Genomic DNA, 16,158 nt, shown 5'->3' with positions numbered 1-16,158 from the left:
TCTGGTTCCAGTGGCAGAGAGGACTCTGGTTCCAGTAGCAGAGAGAAGGATTCTGGTTCCAGTAGCAGAGAGAAGGATTCTGGTTCCAGTAGCAGAGAGAAGGACTCTGGTTCCAGTAGCAGAGAGAAGGATTCTGGTTCCAGTGGCAGAGAGGACTCTGGTTCCAGTAGCAGAGAGAAGGATTCTGGTTCCAGTAGCAGAGAGAAGGATTCTGGTTCCAGTGGCAGAGAGGACTCTGGTTCCAGTAGCAGAGAGAAGGATTCTGGTTCCAGTAGCAGAGAGAAGGATTCTGGTTCCAGTAGCAGAGAGAAGGACTCTGGTTCCAGTAGCAGAGAGAAGGATTCTGGTTCCAGTGGCAGAGAGGACTCTGGTTCCAGTAGCAGAGAGAAGGACTCTGGTTCCAGTGGCAGAGAGAAGGACTCTGGTTCCAGTAGCAGAGAGAAGGACTCTGGTTCCAGTAGCAGAGAGAAGGATTCTGGTTCCAGTAGCAGAGAGAAGGATTCTGGTTCCAGTAGCAGAGAGAAGGACTCTGGTTCCAGTAGCAGAGAGAAGGATTCTGGTTCCAGTAGCAGAGAGAAGGACTCTGGTTCTGGTTTCAGTAGCAGAGAGAAGGACTCTGGTTCCAGTAGCAGAGAGAAGGATTCTGGTTCCAGTGGCAGAGAGAAGGATTCTGGTTCCAGTGGCAGAGAGAAGGACTCTGGTTCCAGTAGCAGAGAGAAGGATTCTGGTTCCAGTAGCAGAGAGAAGGACTCTGGTTCTGGTTTCAGTAGCAGAGAGAAGGACTCTGGTTCCAGTGGCAGAGAGAAGGATTCTGGTTCCAGTAGCAGAGAGAAGGATTCTGGTTCCAGTAGCAGAGAGAAGGACTCTGGTTCTGGTTCCAGTAGCAGAGAGAAGGATTCTGGTTCCAGTAGCAGAGAGAAGGACTCTGGTTCCAGTAGCAGAGAGAAGGATTCTGGTTCCAGTAGCAGAGAGAAGGACTCTGGTTCCAGTAGCAGAGAGAAGGACTCTCGTTCCAGTAGCAGAGAGAAGGATTCTGGTTCCAGTGGCAGAGAGAAGGACTCTGGTTCTGGTTTCAGTAGCAGAGAGAAGGACTCTGGTTCTGGTTTCAGTAGCAGAGAGAAGGACTCTGGTTCCAGTAGCAGAGAGAAGGATTCTGGTTCCAGTAGCAGAGAGAAGGACTCTGGTTCTGGTTCCAGTAGCAGAGAGAAGGATTCTGGTTCCAGTAGCAGAGAGAAGGACTCTGGTTCCAGTAGCAGAGAGAAGGATTCTGGTTCCAGTAGCAGAGAGAAGGACTCTGGTTCCAGTAGCAGAGAGAAGGATTCTGGTTCCAGTAGCAGAGAGAAGGACTCTGGTTCCAGTGGCAGAGAGAAGGACTCTGGTTCTGGTTCCAGTAGCAGAGAGAAGGACTCTGGTTCCAGTAGCAGAGAGAAGGACTCTGGTTCCAGTAGCAGAGAGAAGGATTCTGGACAGGAATGGTCCAGCAGAGGAGTTTGTTCGGCTGTAAACTGTAAACATGAAGTTATAATAAAGTAGTAATTCTATTGATTGTAAATTGTTCATGTCAGTTCTTCTGGTTTTATTGCATTTTGTTCTTTTGCTGTTGTATGGGGGCGACCAACTTTGATTTCCCTCAGGTTTAATAAAGTATCCATCCATCCATCCATCCATCCATCCATCCATCCATCCATCCATCCATCCATCCATCCATCCATCCCAATATATGAATACAGACTAAATGAAGAACAGATCAAATAATGAAGATATTAGCCAAAAATACTTGTAACTGACTTTTAAAAAGACTGGGACAAGGAAGGACATTTCTTTATACAGCGTTAAAAGACAATTTGATCAGCCTCAGAGAATCAGTGTCTACAACTGAAGAAGTTTGAATTGAGTTGGTCTAAACTGATGAGCAAGCGTTTTCCATCTGAGGACACATGTACGCTGGCTAAAGTCTTTCTTCCTCTGCAGGACATCGGGGATTCGCAGCCTTGTCCTGGATAACCGAGTGGATCTTTCGCAGGTTCTGTCGGACTCGAACAAACTCCATGAGCTGGGCTTCCCCCCGCACCTCCTCATCGTGTTCTCTCGCCTTCTGGAAGACAGAAGATCACCGACACCCAAGTATTAAAGAGGTTTTCACATTGAGCCAGTCCATCTCCTACACCTCTTCACCCTGCCCAGTCTCATCCCAGCTAATTCACCTGGACAGGTGAGCCACACACACACACACACACACACACACACACACACACACACACACACACACACACACACACACACACACACACACACACACACACACACACACACACACACACACACACACACACACACACACACACACACACACACACGACTGTGGGAAGAACCTGGTGTGTTCAGAGGTCAGAAAGGTCCATAACTAACGATTGGAACCACGACTCCCCTCGCAGCTAAACATGAGCTGCGTTCACATGCTCCGTCAAACGGCTTAACGAAATATATTACTATGAACTTATATCCTGTCACCAGATATGGCGGTAATATATTACTATGAACTTATATCCTTTCACCAGATATGGCGGTAATATATTACTATGAACTTATATCCGTTCACCAGATATGGCGGTAAATGAATCACAATTGTTTAATGATTATAATTCTGTAAATATGATATATAATGAATGTAATTACATTTAATAATTTGTTTGTAGACATTTTTCTAGAGATGATCAATAATTACTCTGTTTGTGAGTGGGCAGGACCCAGAGTGTCTGGACCCAGATGAGGAACCCACCCAGAACCAGAAGGGGAGTTGACACCCATTACCCCCCAGCGGGGAAATTCATGTCCCAGCCACCAGGAACCCGAGGTACCCTCGAAAGACCGTGTCTACCTGAATGGTGAATACTGACGAAGGACGATTGAATCATGGCAATATAGTTGCTCACCTGGTGTTGCTTCTGCTGACGTCTGAGGAGCTCGTCCTCCAGAGGACTCCTGGTCAGTCGTTCATCACATTGGTCACTTTGCACCCTTTTCCTCCTCTCCAGCACCTGCTGAAGCTCAGACCTGCTGCTCAGAGCCAGACCCCTGTGGGACAGGGAACCGACAGGCTGTTCATGGGCTATTACAATCAATCAATCAATCAATCAATCAATCAATCAATCAATCAATCAATCAATCAATCAACTTTATTGGCATTGCAACAAGTACAACAAAACTAAGTTTGGGGAAAAGAGAGACGACGAGAGGTGAGGAGAGGAGAGAACAAGCAGATTCCAACGGGATGCTAAACGGGAAGGGGAGGGGCCAACAGAGGTGGAGAAGCAGAACTGTTGCTTCTCTCTGCAGCGTCAGTGAGACGGCCTTGATAGTCCTGGTCAGAGACAAGTTCCCAGTGGGGCGGGGGTGAGGAGACGTCAGGGAAGGACAGAGCCTCCGTTTTAACAGTCACATCCGGGGGAAGCAGAAAAACGATCCAGCCTTTGCGTCTGGACGTCTGAGGGAGTCTGAATGTAGATCAGATTTGTTTTGGGTCAAGACGTCTTCAGCTCTCTCTCGTCCTTCAGTCTCTGGTCTCCATGCTGCTCCAAATCAGTGGCCATTTTTTAGCGTTCCAGCAGAGCTCTGAAGTTCTCCAAGTTGGTTTCCATTCCGCGTAAATTCATTTATCGTATCAGTCTGAGCGTTCAAAGTCCTGCACAGTCCCTCAGTGACGGCTGGCAGCCTTCCCAATGCAGCTGCCAGCGTCTTCTCCACTTTGTGATAAACCAGGTTCTTCAAAACCGGGTCATCGTTTAACCAGACGTTAAATCCATTTAACCGATCGTTAACTTTAACAGCACTGTTACCTTGTTGTTCAAAACCCTGTTAACTTTAACCAGGTGTTACCTTGACATTAAACTTAACCCACCTCCAGACCTCCACTAACTGTTTACCAGTGGTTAACCCTCACCACGGTGTTCATGATACCAGCTGAACAAAGGAAGGACAGGGTGGAGGACTGAACTTTGATAGAGTCGATACTGGAATGAAGAGTTACGCCTCTATGGAGCCCCGGAGTGGCTGGAGAGAAAAATATTATAAATAATAAGAATAATTATACATACTGTATATATATATATATATATATATATATATATATATACACATATTTTTATATATATAAGCCTCGTTTCCACGGAGCACATTACATCTTGGTGTTTTCTAACTAAAGCGTGTGAAATACAGACGTGTTAAACTCACCTTGGTCTAAGAAGAGAAGATCTCATTCTCAGCAGGTCCGAATCACGTATTCCCTCTTTACCATAAATAAATGAGCTTGGGGTTTATTTTTCAACATTTGGGCATTACATAGTGAATTTCTGTTTATGCTAATGTGCCGCTGATAAGGCCGCAGCTGCACTGAGCTGTAACTTATCTGTTTGTTTACGGGCGTGAACGTTCACGTGCACCATCGCAGTACGGACTCAGGTTCCTCACCTCAAAAACCAGAGAGTTAAGTGAGCTTCCAGAAGCGACTTCAATCTCGGTGGATGAAACGGGTTTCGGAACAGAACCTCGCCATAACTCTCTGTCCTTCTCTCCTTTCCCCCTCTCTCTTTCTCCCTCCTTCTCTAACCCGACTTCGCGCACGCCGCTCGTCTTATCTGATCAGATGAGCTCACAGACACACACAGCCACAGTTAGCAAGCAAACTGCTCTCTGGTGCTGCTAAACCACATCTGCACGATCACCAGAGTTCTAACTGCATGTTCCGACATCCAGTTAGAACTCCGGCGCTCAGAACCGGAATGACAACGCCGTCCGGCCATCACTGTAACACAGTCTGCCTCGGTGGAACGCGTCGCTCCAAGAACCCCTCACGCATGCGCGCGCGACGGACATCTTGTTTATCCTGTCACTAAGCAACCGCCGTGTCCCCCAGAAAGAGCGAGTCAAACGCCTCTAGTGGTCGCGTGGGTCATCGCAATCCATCTTGACGTCCACCTGGTGGACGCATCAAGTCATTGCACTCTCCCGCTGCGTGCCGCCGCACGCCCCTAGTGGTCGTCACGGTCACCACACCGACCTGCCAACGTCTGCCTCCACCTGGTGGACGTTCGAGGTCATCACACCCACTCAACCTCATCACTTTGGACCACACACACACACACACACACACACACACACACACACACACACACACACACACACACACACACACACACATACACACACACACACACACACACACACACACTCTTTGTACATAGTGTTGCTGTTTAATAGATTAGATCTCCATGTTAGATGTCGTTTGATACTTAAATGTGTTGATTTATGAGATGATTCCAGAATTATTTATGAATTAATACATTTTTATTAATAAACGTCTGTTAGCTGAATTGAACGATTCTTGGTGATTATTGTGTATTTATTGTTGACAATTCACTGGTTTGTAACAGTCTGTGCTCGGCTCTCACACATTCCCTTTTATTCAAGATTGTTATATTTTTACACTGAAATATTAACTAACTTAAACTTTTTACAAACGAGACTGATATTTTAGTAATTAGCTATTTTCAGATTCTCTGGTGGTGTCCAAATTTATTAACTTTAAGTAATTACTCAATCACTTTAGGAGTAAATGAAGGTTTACTTCCATTAATAATTAAAATAATTTATAAATTACTTCCAGTGATTTATCACTTTCAGTAATCTATTACTTTCAGAAATTTAATGCTAATAACCAACCATAAATCCCAGGAGTGAGTTAGTTGGTTGGTTGGTTGGTTGGTTGGTTGGTTGGTTGGTTGGTTGGTTGGTTGGTTGGTTGGTTGGTTGGTTGGTTGGTTGGTTGGTTGGTTGGTTGGTTGGTTGGTTGGTTGGTTGGTTGGTTGGTAGGTAGGTAGGTAGGTAGGTAGGTAGGTAGGTAGGTAGGTAGGTAGGTAGGTAGGTAGGTAGGTAGGTAGGTAGGTAGGTAGGTAGGTAGGTAGGTAGGTAGGTTGGTTGGTTGGTTGGTTGGTTGGTTGGTTGGTTGGTTGGTTGGTTAGCTGTCTGTACAACACAGACGCTCATTTCATGTATCCTAGCAGCCAAGATCAATTGGCTCATGGTCCAATACATGAGCCAGGCACAGAAAGGAATTGGTAGTAATACCAGAGGAACCAATCACCAGCTACCGGTTGACAGAGCAGTTTCCAGAGACAGCAAGAATAAATGGTCCAACCTCTTCTCTGCCTACCTCTTCAGTCTCACACACATGGCTGCTGAATTGTCTGGAACTGTTAAAAAACAATGGCACACAAAAGGTGTGGTTCCACCGCACTTTCTGTCGCGTCACGGGGCGGGACGGGTTTTCACGCGGTCCGACTGAAAAGTTGTGGATGGTACAGAAAGAACCTATGACCGCTGTCTATGATTTTCTGTTACCCCTCTGTTGAGGTTCCGGGCACGGAGGAACGAGTCTGGGGGGGGGGATCGACAACACAGCCGTCTGCTGATTAGTCAGTGACAATCGTCACTCTCTACTTGCCCGCAATATTTAACTATTCCATCGGCCGTAAACCCTCCCGTTGTTGTTTACATACGGCGCTTTGTGCTCACTGGTTGATTTGTTAACTGGGTTTATTGAAAAGTCGGCGCACGACATAACATGGTGTCTTTTAGCGAGATACAGACGCTCCTCTCAGGAACAGGAGGAGGAGATTCATCAGGAGCTGGACGCTGCTGTTTACAATGAGAAAGTTTAACCTGAGTCACAAAGAACGACTTGGACGGCCGCTTCCATGTTCTTCGCTGGACGCTCTCCAAGTCGCCTACATTTTTACCGTACTTTCTGTGGTGGCACCGCGCGACAGAGTTGGGCCTGGGTGCGCTTTACCGTACCGTAACCACCCGCTCCGCCCCGTGCTGCAAAGTACTGCGCGGTGGAACAGCGGCTTAAGAGCCTTAATAAAGAACTCTATGGGATTGTGGAAGACGACCCTGGAAACCAACTCAATGCGAATCACCCAAGTTACCATCAAGTGTGGCATATACCAAGGAGATGCACTGTCACCAGTACTGATCTACATCAATCCCCTCTACATCTACTGACCCCCCCACCCCTAACCCCCACCCCACTCCCCTGAAGTGGTGCAACAATCAGCCACCTGTTCTACATGGATGACATCATGCTGTACTCCAAGAATGAGTGAGAAATCAACTAGTGGTCCACACCACCAAGACCTACAGTACTGACACAGGGATGTCATTCGGGTTAAACAAGTGTGGTCAGATGTTATCAAAGAGAGGCAGGATGATCAGAACTGAAGGGGTGGACCTACCAGAGGGCAAAACAGTCCACCGCCTGGGAGCCAGACGCTAGAGCAACCAGTGCCGGACAACCAGCGCCCACGTCTAATGCCTGGGAGTGAGATGCCAGGATAACCAGCACCGGACAACCAGCCCCCACGTCCTCTGCTTGGGAGCAAAACGCCAGGACAACCAGCACCCATGTTCAACACCTGGAAGCGAGACACTGGGACAACCAGCGCCGGACAACTAGTACCAACGTCCACCACCTGGGAGAGCGATGCCAGGACAACCAGTGCCGGACAACCAGCACCAGACAACCAGTGCCCGCGTCCACCACCTGGGAGCGAGACCCCAGGATAACCAGCGTCGGACAACCAGCGCCCACGTCCAACACCTGGGAGTGAGGCGCTAGGACAACCAGCACCCGCGTCCACCACCTGGGAGCGAGACCCCAGGATAACCAGCGCCGGACAATCAGCGCCCACGTCCAACACCTGGGAGTGAGGCGCTAGGACAACCAGCACCCGCGTCCACCACCTGGGAGCGAGACCCCAGGATAACCAGCGCCGGACAATCAGCGCCCACGTCCAACACCTGGGAGTGAGGCGCTAGGACAACCAGCACCCGCGTCCACCACCTGGGAGCGAGACCCCAGGATAACCAGCGCCGGACAATCAGCGCCCACGTCCAACACCTGTGAGTGAGGCGCTAGGACAACAAGCAACTGCGTACACCACCTGGGCAGTAGGCGCCAGGACAACCAGTGCTGGACAACCAGTGCCGGACAATCAGTGCCCGCGTCCACCACCTGGGAGTGAGATGCTAGGACAATCAGCGCCCGCGTCCACCAATTGGGCGCAAGACGCCAGGACAACCAGCGCTCACGTCCACCACCTGGGTGGTAGACGCTAGGACAACCAGTGCCGGACTACCAGTGCCGGACAATCAGTTCCCGCGTCCACCAACTGGGAGCTTGACGCCAGAACAACCAGCGCCGGACAACCAGCGTCCGCATCCCAGCCTGGGGGCGAGAAACCAGGATAACCAGCACCCAAGGCCCTGCACTTCACCACCAAGTCTGAACACTTCAAGCAGAAGGAACCAGACAAGTTCTGGTGTTGGACAGGCAATCAGGTTTGGGGGGCGGTGGACTGGTGGTGGTGGACTGCTGGTGGTGGAGTGGTGGTACTGGAGTGGGGGAGGTGGAGTGGGGTGGTCTCCAGGGCTTTGGGAGGTGGTGGCTGGGGTGGAGGGCCAGGAGTGTGGTTTGGCCCCTCTCCTGTTGTTGCACTGCCCACATTTTTAAACACACTTCATCACGTAGGGTCTTGGGGGCGCAGCCCGCCTTAGGATTCTGCTGCTTGCCAGCAGTAGAACACCCGGGCCCTCACTACCCCTCCATTCTAAATCACACCTTACACACATATAAGCCCCCCACCTCTTCAGAACCCAAACACTGAGGTGGTGGGGAGTGGGCTTTGCGCCTGGGGCCATGGTGGGCTCCCCTATCTGGGTCCCAGCCTACTCAGCATGGGGACTCTGTGTTCCATCCGGTCTCAGCCTGGCGGCTTATGTTGGGACCTGGGACCCTGTGTCTCTTTTCCTTCTCCTGCTGGCCCCTACTGGCTGGGGAGGTCTTCTCTGTGTGCTCCCTCCAGTGCCCCCTGGTGGTGGTGGTGGGGATCCCCGGGGTGATTCGCCAGGGCTTTTGGGGGTCTGGTGTGGAATCAGGCACCCAGGCAGTGACGTCCGGCCCTGGTAGCCTGGGGTGGTGCTGTTAGTCCCCCACATCAAGTTCCAGCCACACCCAGTGGGCAAACCACACACACACACACACACACACACACACACACACACACACACACACACACAGCTGCTTTAACTTGTTTTCTCCCGCCATTTTTCCAAATGTCAAAATCATTAACTTCTGTATATGTCAGTGTTCTTTTGTTTATTAATACTTTTCTTTGTTTTATACTCAGTTTATGTTTATGTCTGGAAAATGCTGCTCGGGCTGGTTTGGTGGGGTAACTGTAATTCTTATATGGGATCAACTGGGGTATTATGCACGGTAGCAGCACTTCCACCTTCCATGTAGAAACGGAGCCTGTTTTTGTCTTTCGAAACCACAAATAAGTCCAAGTGTTTTTGAAAAGTTCTACCTGAACTAAACCCTGAACTGCCTCCGGTGGTTGATGTTGGTGTTGTTTCTGTCTGAAAGTCAGAATGTGCCTGATAATGTGAAATGTTCCGAAGTGTTAAAACAATCTGTTCCATGAAAAGTGTTTCAAAATTAGATGTGAGCTCGTCTCACTGTTTTGGTTCATTTAAAACGGAGTCCGATTTAAATACAATCCTGCTGCAGGCTGACAGTAAAACAAAGCAACACTGAGACATGGAGCTTTCACTGCTTCAGTGTGTGTTGTCACACAGAGACAATCCTGAGCCGGGTCAGCCTTTTACTGCACGGATCACTTTACAGAGCTTCATGGTCTGCAGGGCGGCAGCAGCATGGACACACGGTGTATGATTACAGGTTTGTGAGAAGCTCCTGCATGAATTCTTCATGAGAGCTGCTTTAGAGCTGAATGAGACGGGAGAGAAGCAACAGACGCAGTCTGGTGGGAGACGGCAAAGCAGAAACATCCACAATCATGGATCTTACTTACTGGGCACAGATAAAATGGTGAGATTCTTTATATGAAGTCATTTTAGTGACGGGGCCACGTTCAGTCGGATTAGAGCTCCAGACTCCTGAGCCGATTGTTTCTCCTCGTGCGCCGAGGTGTCAGGACAGTACAAAGTGAAAAGGTTGATGTTGATTGGACTGATTATCAAAACTGAGCAAAAAAAAAAGAAAGAAAAATGAGAGATATATCAACATAATACTAGTTCTAACAACCTTCAGCATGTTTTCAATAACAACGGTTTGATGATATTGTAATGAGGATCAACTTCCACTCCCACACGTCTCAGACCAGGTGGACCGCTCACCTGTCCAGATGGACCGCTCACCTGTCCAGATGGACTGCTCACCTGTCCAGAGGACTCACCTGACCAGGTGGACTGCTCACCTGTCCAGAGGACTCAGCTGACCAGGTGGACTGCTCACCTGTCCAGAGGACTCAGCTGACTAGGTGGACTGCTCACCTGTCCAGGTGGACTGCTCACCTGACCAGGTGGACTGCTCACCTGACCAGATGGACTGCTCACCTGTCCTAATGCATGGCTCACCTGACCAGGTGGACAGCTGAACAGAGGAACCTGCCTTCACCCTCTGTATCCTGGGATCACATGGTTCTCTGTACTCACTTCTTGTGGGCCAGCAGCAGTTCCTTGTGAAGCTCGTTGTGTGTCCTGGAAGTCTTGGTGGGGTTTGAAGGACCTGATGAGACGTCAGCTTTGATCCCATTATCTGGAGCAGAACACATTAAATCCATGTGAGTCGGGCTCACCTGAGGCTGTGGTGTGTGAAGAAACACTGGAGCAGGTGAAGGCGCTGCAAACGATGTTTCTACTGACATTGATCTACCGCCACATGTTTCTCTACCTTCCAACACATCATGTATGATATTTATTTCCAGCTTCTCTTTTGGGAACGAAGTCACAGTCCAACACATACAGTCAAATACTTGATACATTAACACTAGATCAGAGGTCTGAAACTTAACCGTCCAAAGGGACGTCTTCACCAATTTTCACCAAATAGAATCCATCTGGAAGAACACAAAAAAATAACCTTTAAAATAAAGAAAACACAGCTCAGGGAGTTTATAGGTAGATCTGTTACTTTTACAAAACTGTATTTCAGGTTGATTTTATGTGTGAAAGTTTCACGAGTAACATAGGACAGTTTATTTTATTTTTGTCAGTTTCATCTAATTCAATCATATTTTTAGAGATATGGAAACACTTTTAAAAAGAGTTTGGCTGCAGAGCTGCAGTGTGACAAAATTTTAATTTCACTAAAAAGCCTTAACTTTTCAAAGGTAGTAAAAAAAAAATAAATAAATAAATGTTATATCAACATGTCACACCCTCTGTTCTAAAGCTCAAATAATCTCTAAATGGGATAAATTCATCTCATGACCACATTAAATAAACCCACTGGGTTCAACAACCCAACAAGTAAAGATTCTATTCAGTGTGAATCAGAGAGAGGGATGGAGGCTACCAAGAAAACCTAAGGAGACAAAATATAACAGAGTTCCTGGAATAAGTACAGTTAACCAAAATGTTAGATCTATTGAGTTTTTCTATTCTAGTCCACCGCTGCGTCTTCTTCCTCACTACATGTAGTGCTTTGTGGAGGGGGATAATGTACTTCGAGCCAGAATCTTTATCGAAAAGATTTAAGTGAGTGACAAAAATTAACAATTAATCTCTGTAGACACTCTAGTCCAGTGGTGGGACTCGTGCCCAGCACACAGGGAAACCAGGGATTGAGTCTCATCTGTTAATATAAATCTTTCAAGAATTACTTATTTTTAAGGAGGGGTTTTGTTCATTCTTTGTTTTTATTGGCTATTCCCTGAGATTTAATATGTAGTATAGAGGTTGAAATTAATCTAATCCAATCGAATCGAATCGAATCGAATCTAATCTAATCTAATCTAATCTAATCTAATGAAATCCAATCTAATCTAATCTAATCTAATCTAATCCATGGATGACATTAGCATTAATTAAGTTACCATCAGTCTAATCACATGTTGTCACACAGAGGCTGTTAATAATAGAGAAACACTAGATGATTATAAATCTCTGTTTGCTCACAGGATAATAAGAACAAGGTGTTTGAAGTTCCTCCAATTGAAGACGATTGTACGTTTGGTGAACAGGTTTGTTGCTGTTTGTTGGATCTACACAGACTGAAGTGGAAAAGCAAGGAGAGCCTGCAGGTTGGAAGTTTGTACTGAAGAGACCAAACTAAAGATGGAAAAAGCGTAACACAGCTAGAATGGCTTAAATATCAGAGAAGGTGCAAATAAATACCACTGGTTGAATATCGTAAAACAGATCAAATAAATAAACCGATGAAACATTTTAAACTGTTCAATTATTTTTAACAATTTTATAAAAACATACACAGCAGTTTTGTTAATTCTAATTACAAATAAAACTAAAGCTGCAAGCAGCCTCGATCGGGACCGTTCACTCTCGACTCTGGCTCGTCGGGGTTGGCCCAATCATGGCCTCTGGTCCATTTAGATTTTGATCAAATGTAAATTTTGAAGGTTTTAACCAAAAAGGACTTTAATTTTGAAAAATGTGGGGACATTTATTTTGAAAGCCAACTAAAGTAATATACCTAGGCCACCACCTAACCCCAACCCTATCCCTAATTTTTCTGGTTTCCCTAGATAAGGATCTACTATAGTGGGCGTGGATGGTGAGGGTGGTGTAAAGCAAAGCAAGACACTTTCATCTAGGGTTGGTCCTGTAACCCCAACTCTGGGGTGGAGTCGAAGTGGGCGGGGCACAGCTAATTAGCTAGTGATCCATAACCCTAGCACCCCCATAATATCAGCTCAATTGAACAAACTTTGTTAGCGTGCTAACTAGCATGCCAGGATAATACCTGTTATCGACCTGAAAATGACACAGGTTACGGTTTAGCCTCAGTCGCTACTTGTTCAGGGTGTTCGGTCATGGCGGTTTTTGAGGAGACATTTTGGTTTTCCATGTATTTGAAATGGAGGAGGGAGGAGGAGGGAGGAGGAGGGAGCAGGAGGAGGAGGAGGGATGAGGAGGAGGAGGAGGAGGGAGGAGGAGGAAGGAGGAGGGAGGAGGAGGGAGGCGGAGGGAGGAGGAGGAGGGATGAGGAGGAGGAGGAGGGAGGAAGGAAGAGGAGGAGGAGGGATGAGGAGGAGGAGGAGGAGGGAGGAGGAGGAGGAGGAGGGATGAGGAGGAGGAGGAGGAGGGAGGAGGAGGAAGGAGGAGGGAGGAGGAGGGAGGCGGAGGGAGGAGGAGGAGGGATGAGGAGGAGGAGGAGGGAGGAAGGAAGAGGAGGAGGAGGGATGAGGAGGAGGAGGAGGAGGGAGGAGGAGGAAGGAGGAGGGAGGTGGCGGGAGGTGGAGGAGGAGGAAGGAGGAGGAGGGAGGCGGAGGGAGGAGGAAGGAGGAGGAGGGAGGAGGAGGGAGGCGGAGGGAGGTGGCGGGAGGTGGAGGAGGAGGAAGGAGGAGGAGGGAGGAGGAGGAAGGAGGCGGAGGGAGGAGGAGGGAGGAGGATGGAGGTGGCAGGAGGCGTTGTTCGGAACTTTCAGGGCTAATAAAAATGAAACCGTTCGACGAGTCAAAATTTGAACAGAATTTTTGAGTTCTGTCATTTAATAGTGTTTTGAAGATACGACATTTGCCCTCAGAGGAGGTAGTGTTTAGAAATCTTATTTTGAATGGCAAATTGCGGACTTCCTGTTGGATTTATGTCTGGGGGGTATCGGGGTGGGATTTTTAGGTCTTGATGAGACGGACAGAGGAGTTTTGGTTTGATCTCTCTACAACATTCCTATGGGCCATGGTGGCCATTTTAGTGTTTCTAGGTGGCGCCAGAGAGCACATTTTGGCACTGTGGGGTTAATTGTTACATTTTCTTACATTTTTCATCCTTTGACTCCCGACACCTCAGTTTAATGAGGTGTCGGGAGTCTAAGGAAAAAAAAAAGAATAAGAAACATTACAAATACAAAAGGGTCCTGGTCTTTAGGGCCCGGTCCCTAATAAGACACATTACAAATACAATAGGGTCCTGGTCTTTAGGGCCCGGTCCCTAATAAGAAACATTACAAATACAATAGGGTCCTGGTCTTTAGGGCCCGGTCCCTAATAAGAAACATTACAAATACAATAGGGTCCTGGTCTTTAGGGCCCGGTCCCTAATAAGACACATTACAAATACAATAGGGTCCTGGTCTTTAGGGCCCGGTCCCTAATAAGAAACATTACAAATACAATAGGGTCCTGGTCTTTAGGGCCCGGTCCCTAATAAGAAACATTACAAATACAATAGGGTCCTGGTCTTTAGGGCCCGGTCCCTAATAAGAAACATTACAAATACAATAGGGTCCTGGTCTTTAGGGCCCGGTCCCTAATAAGAAACATTACAAATACAATAGGGTCCTGGCCTTTAGGGCCCGGTCCCTAATAAGAAACATTACAAATACAATAGGGTCCTGGTCTTTAGGGCCCGGTCCCTAATAAGAAACATTACAAATACAATAGGGTCCTGGCCTTTAGGGCCCGGTCCCTAATAAGAAACATTACAAATACAATAGGGTCCTGGTCTTTAGGGCTCGGTCCCTAATAAGAAACATTACAAATACAATAGGGACTCGGTCCCTAATTAAACTGACAAAGTGTGTAAAAGAGCCTGAACTGCTGAAGTACATTAAACACCAAAAATAGTGAAAATGGTCATGAAAAGGTTTATAAAGCTCTGTGAGCTTTCTGAGCTGCGTCTTCATCATTTTAAAGGTTAAGCATGTGTTCTGTTATGTTCCAAATGAAAGGTATTGGTGGGAAGTGTTAAAAAAGCAGATTTTATATTGATGAAGGTTGCAGATCTTTACGTTTTGTGTTTTGTGTTGTCACAGTTCATTAGGTCACTATAATGAGGTCATTCCAGAGAGTTTGGTCTCATCGACTGATGAGACGTGACTGAGGAAGGAAGGCTGAGTGCTGGGTGGCGATCAGAGAGAAGAGGACCGGACCTCTCTGAGAGTGGGAGCTGCTTCTGCTTCTGCTTCTGCTTCTGGAGCTCTTCTGAGCGTGACCGTTGGAGGGTGGACCGCCGGGGGGCACGGGGATCTGTGGCTGGCCTGGATTCATCTGGAGCAGGGTGGGGTGGTTTGGCATGGGTGGAGGTTGTGGTGGGGGAGACGAGCTGAGCACCTAGAGCCGACCCCCAGCTCCCGCATGGCGGGGAGCCGCTGCACAGCGATGAGAGAGACCACGTCATGAGAACCCAGATTGAAATGGGAGCGCAGCAGGTGGAAACAGAGAGCTGGAGTGGAGCAGGATGATTAATTGATGAGTGATCAGTGAGAGGGAGCAGGGCGCTCACGGCAGCAGAGATATTCAATCATAAACAGAGATTCAGCGTGAAAACCAGCTTCTACATCAGTGAGCCGATAAAACATGAAGGGAGAACGTGGCTGCAGAGTGAAGGAGAGAAGGGAAGAACTGATGAAGAAGAGGTGAATTAAAAAGACAAAACGACAAACGTGCACACTTTAAAAGGTGTGAGGCTTCGTAACATCCAACACTCTTACATGCACCATGACACCATGACACCATGATACCGCTCTGCATAGTACCAACGAGACACCATGAGGATTGAAGGGAGCAGAATCCATCCTGCTCTTTAACTAGCAGACAGATGAAGAACCGGTGAACCGCAGGAACCAGAGGAGAACCTTGGTTATTCTTACCTGTTCTGTCCTGGAGCTTCATGAGAGCAGGCAGCCGTCCTGCTGTGGAGCTGAGTGACAGTGATCCTACTGAGAGAGTGGTACCTGAGAGCTGGGGGCGTGGCCTTCGCTGCTGCTGCTGCTGCTGCTGCTGCTGCTGCTGCTGCTGCTGCTGCTCACTACTGCTGCTGCTCACTACTGCTGCTGCTCACTGCTGCTCACTACTGCTGCTGCTCACTACTGCTCACTGTTGCTGTTCACTGCTGGTCACTGCTGCTTACTGCTCACTATTGCGGCTCGCTGCTGCTCACTAATGCTGCTCTCTGCTGCTCACTGCTGCTCTCTGCTGCTCACTGCTGCTCAATGATTGTTCTTCTCTCCTTTTCATCCATTCACATTTAGTAGTTCTTTGTCCATTTCTTTCTTGATTTTATTCTAAATGAAATAAACAAACTAATATAAAGTGAATCCATCTCTTGTGTTGCAGG

General features: G+C 47.7%; 1 protein-coding gene across 1 annotated transcript; it reads right to left on the bottom strand.

The window, feature by feature from the left end:
* Positions 1 to 1,948: 1,948 nt before the first annotated feature.
* On the bottom strand, positions 1,949 to 15,116 carry LOC308113602 (actin-associated protein FAM107A; the record flags this gene model as incomplete). Its single annotated transcript, XM_080469996.1, has 4 exons — positions 1,949 to 2,095; positions 2,934 to 3,075; positions 10,576 to 10,678; positions 14,972 to 15,116. 4 exons carry the CDS (start codon positions 15,114 to 15,116, stop codon positions 1,949 to 1,951), a joined length of 537 nt encoding a protein of 178 aa, XP_080326122.1.
* Positions 15,117 to 16,158: the final 1,042 nt, after the last annotated feature.

Source organism: Lipophrys pholis (genome assembly GCF_963383615.2).
Source record: "Lipophrys pholis genome assembly, chromosome: 8".
NCBI lineage: Eukaryota > Metazoa > Chordata > Actinopteri > Blenniiformes > Blenniidae > Lipophrys > Lipophrys pholis.
This window is presented reverse-complemented; position numbering and strand designations above follow the sequence as displayed.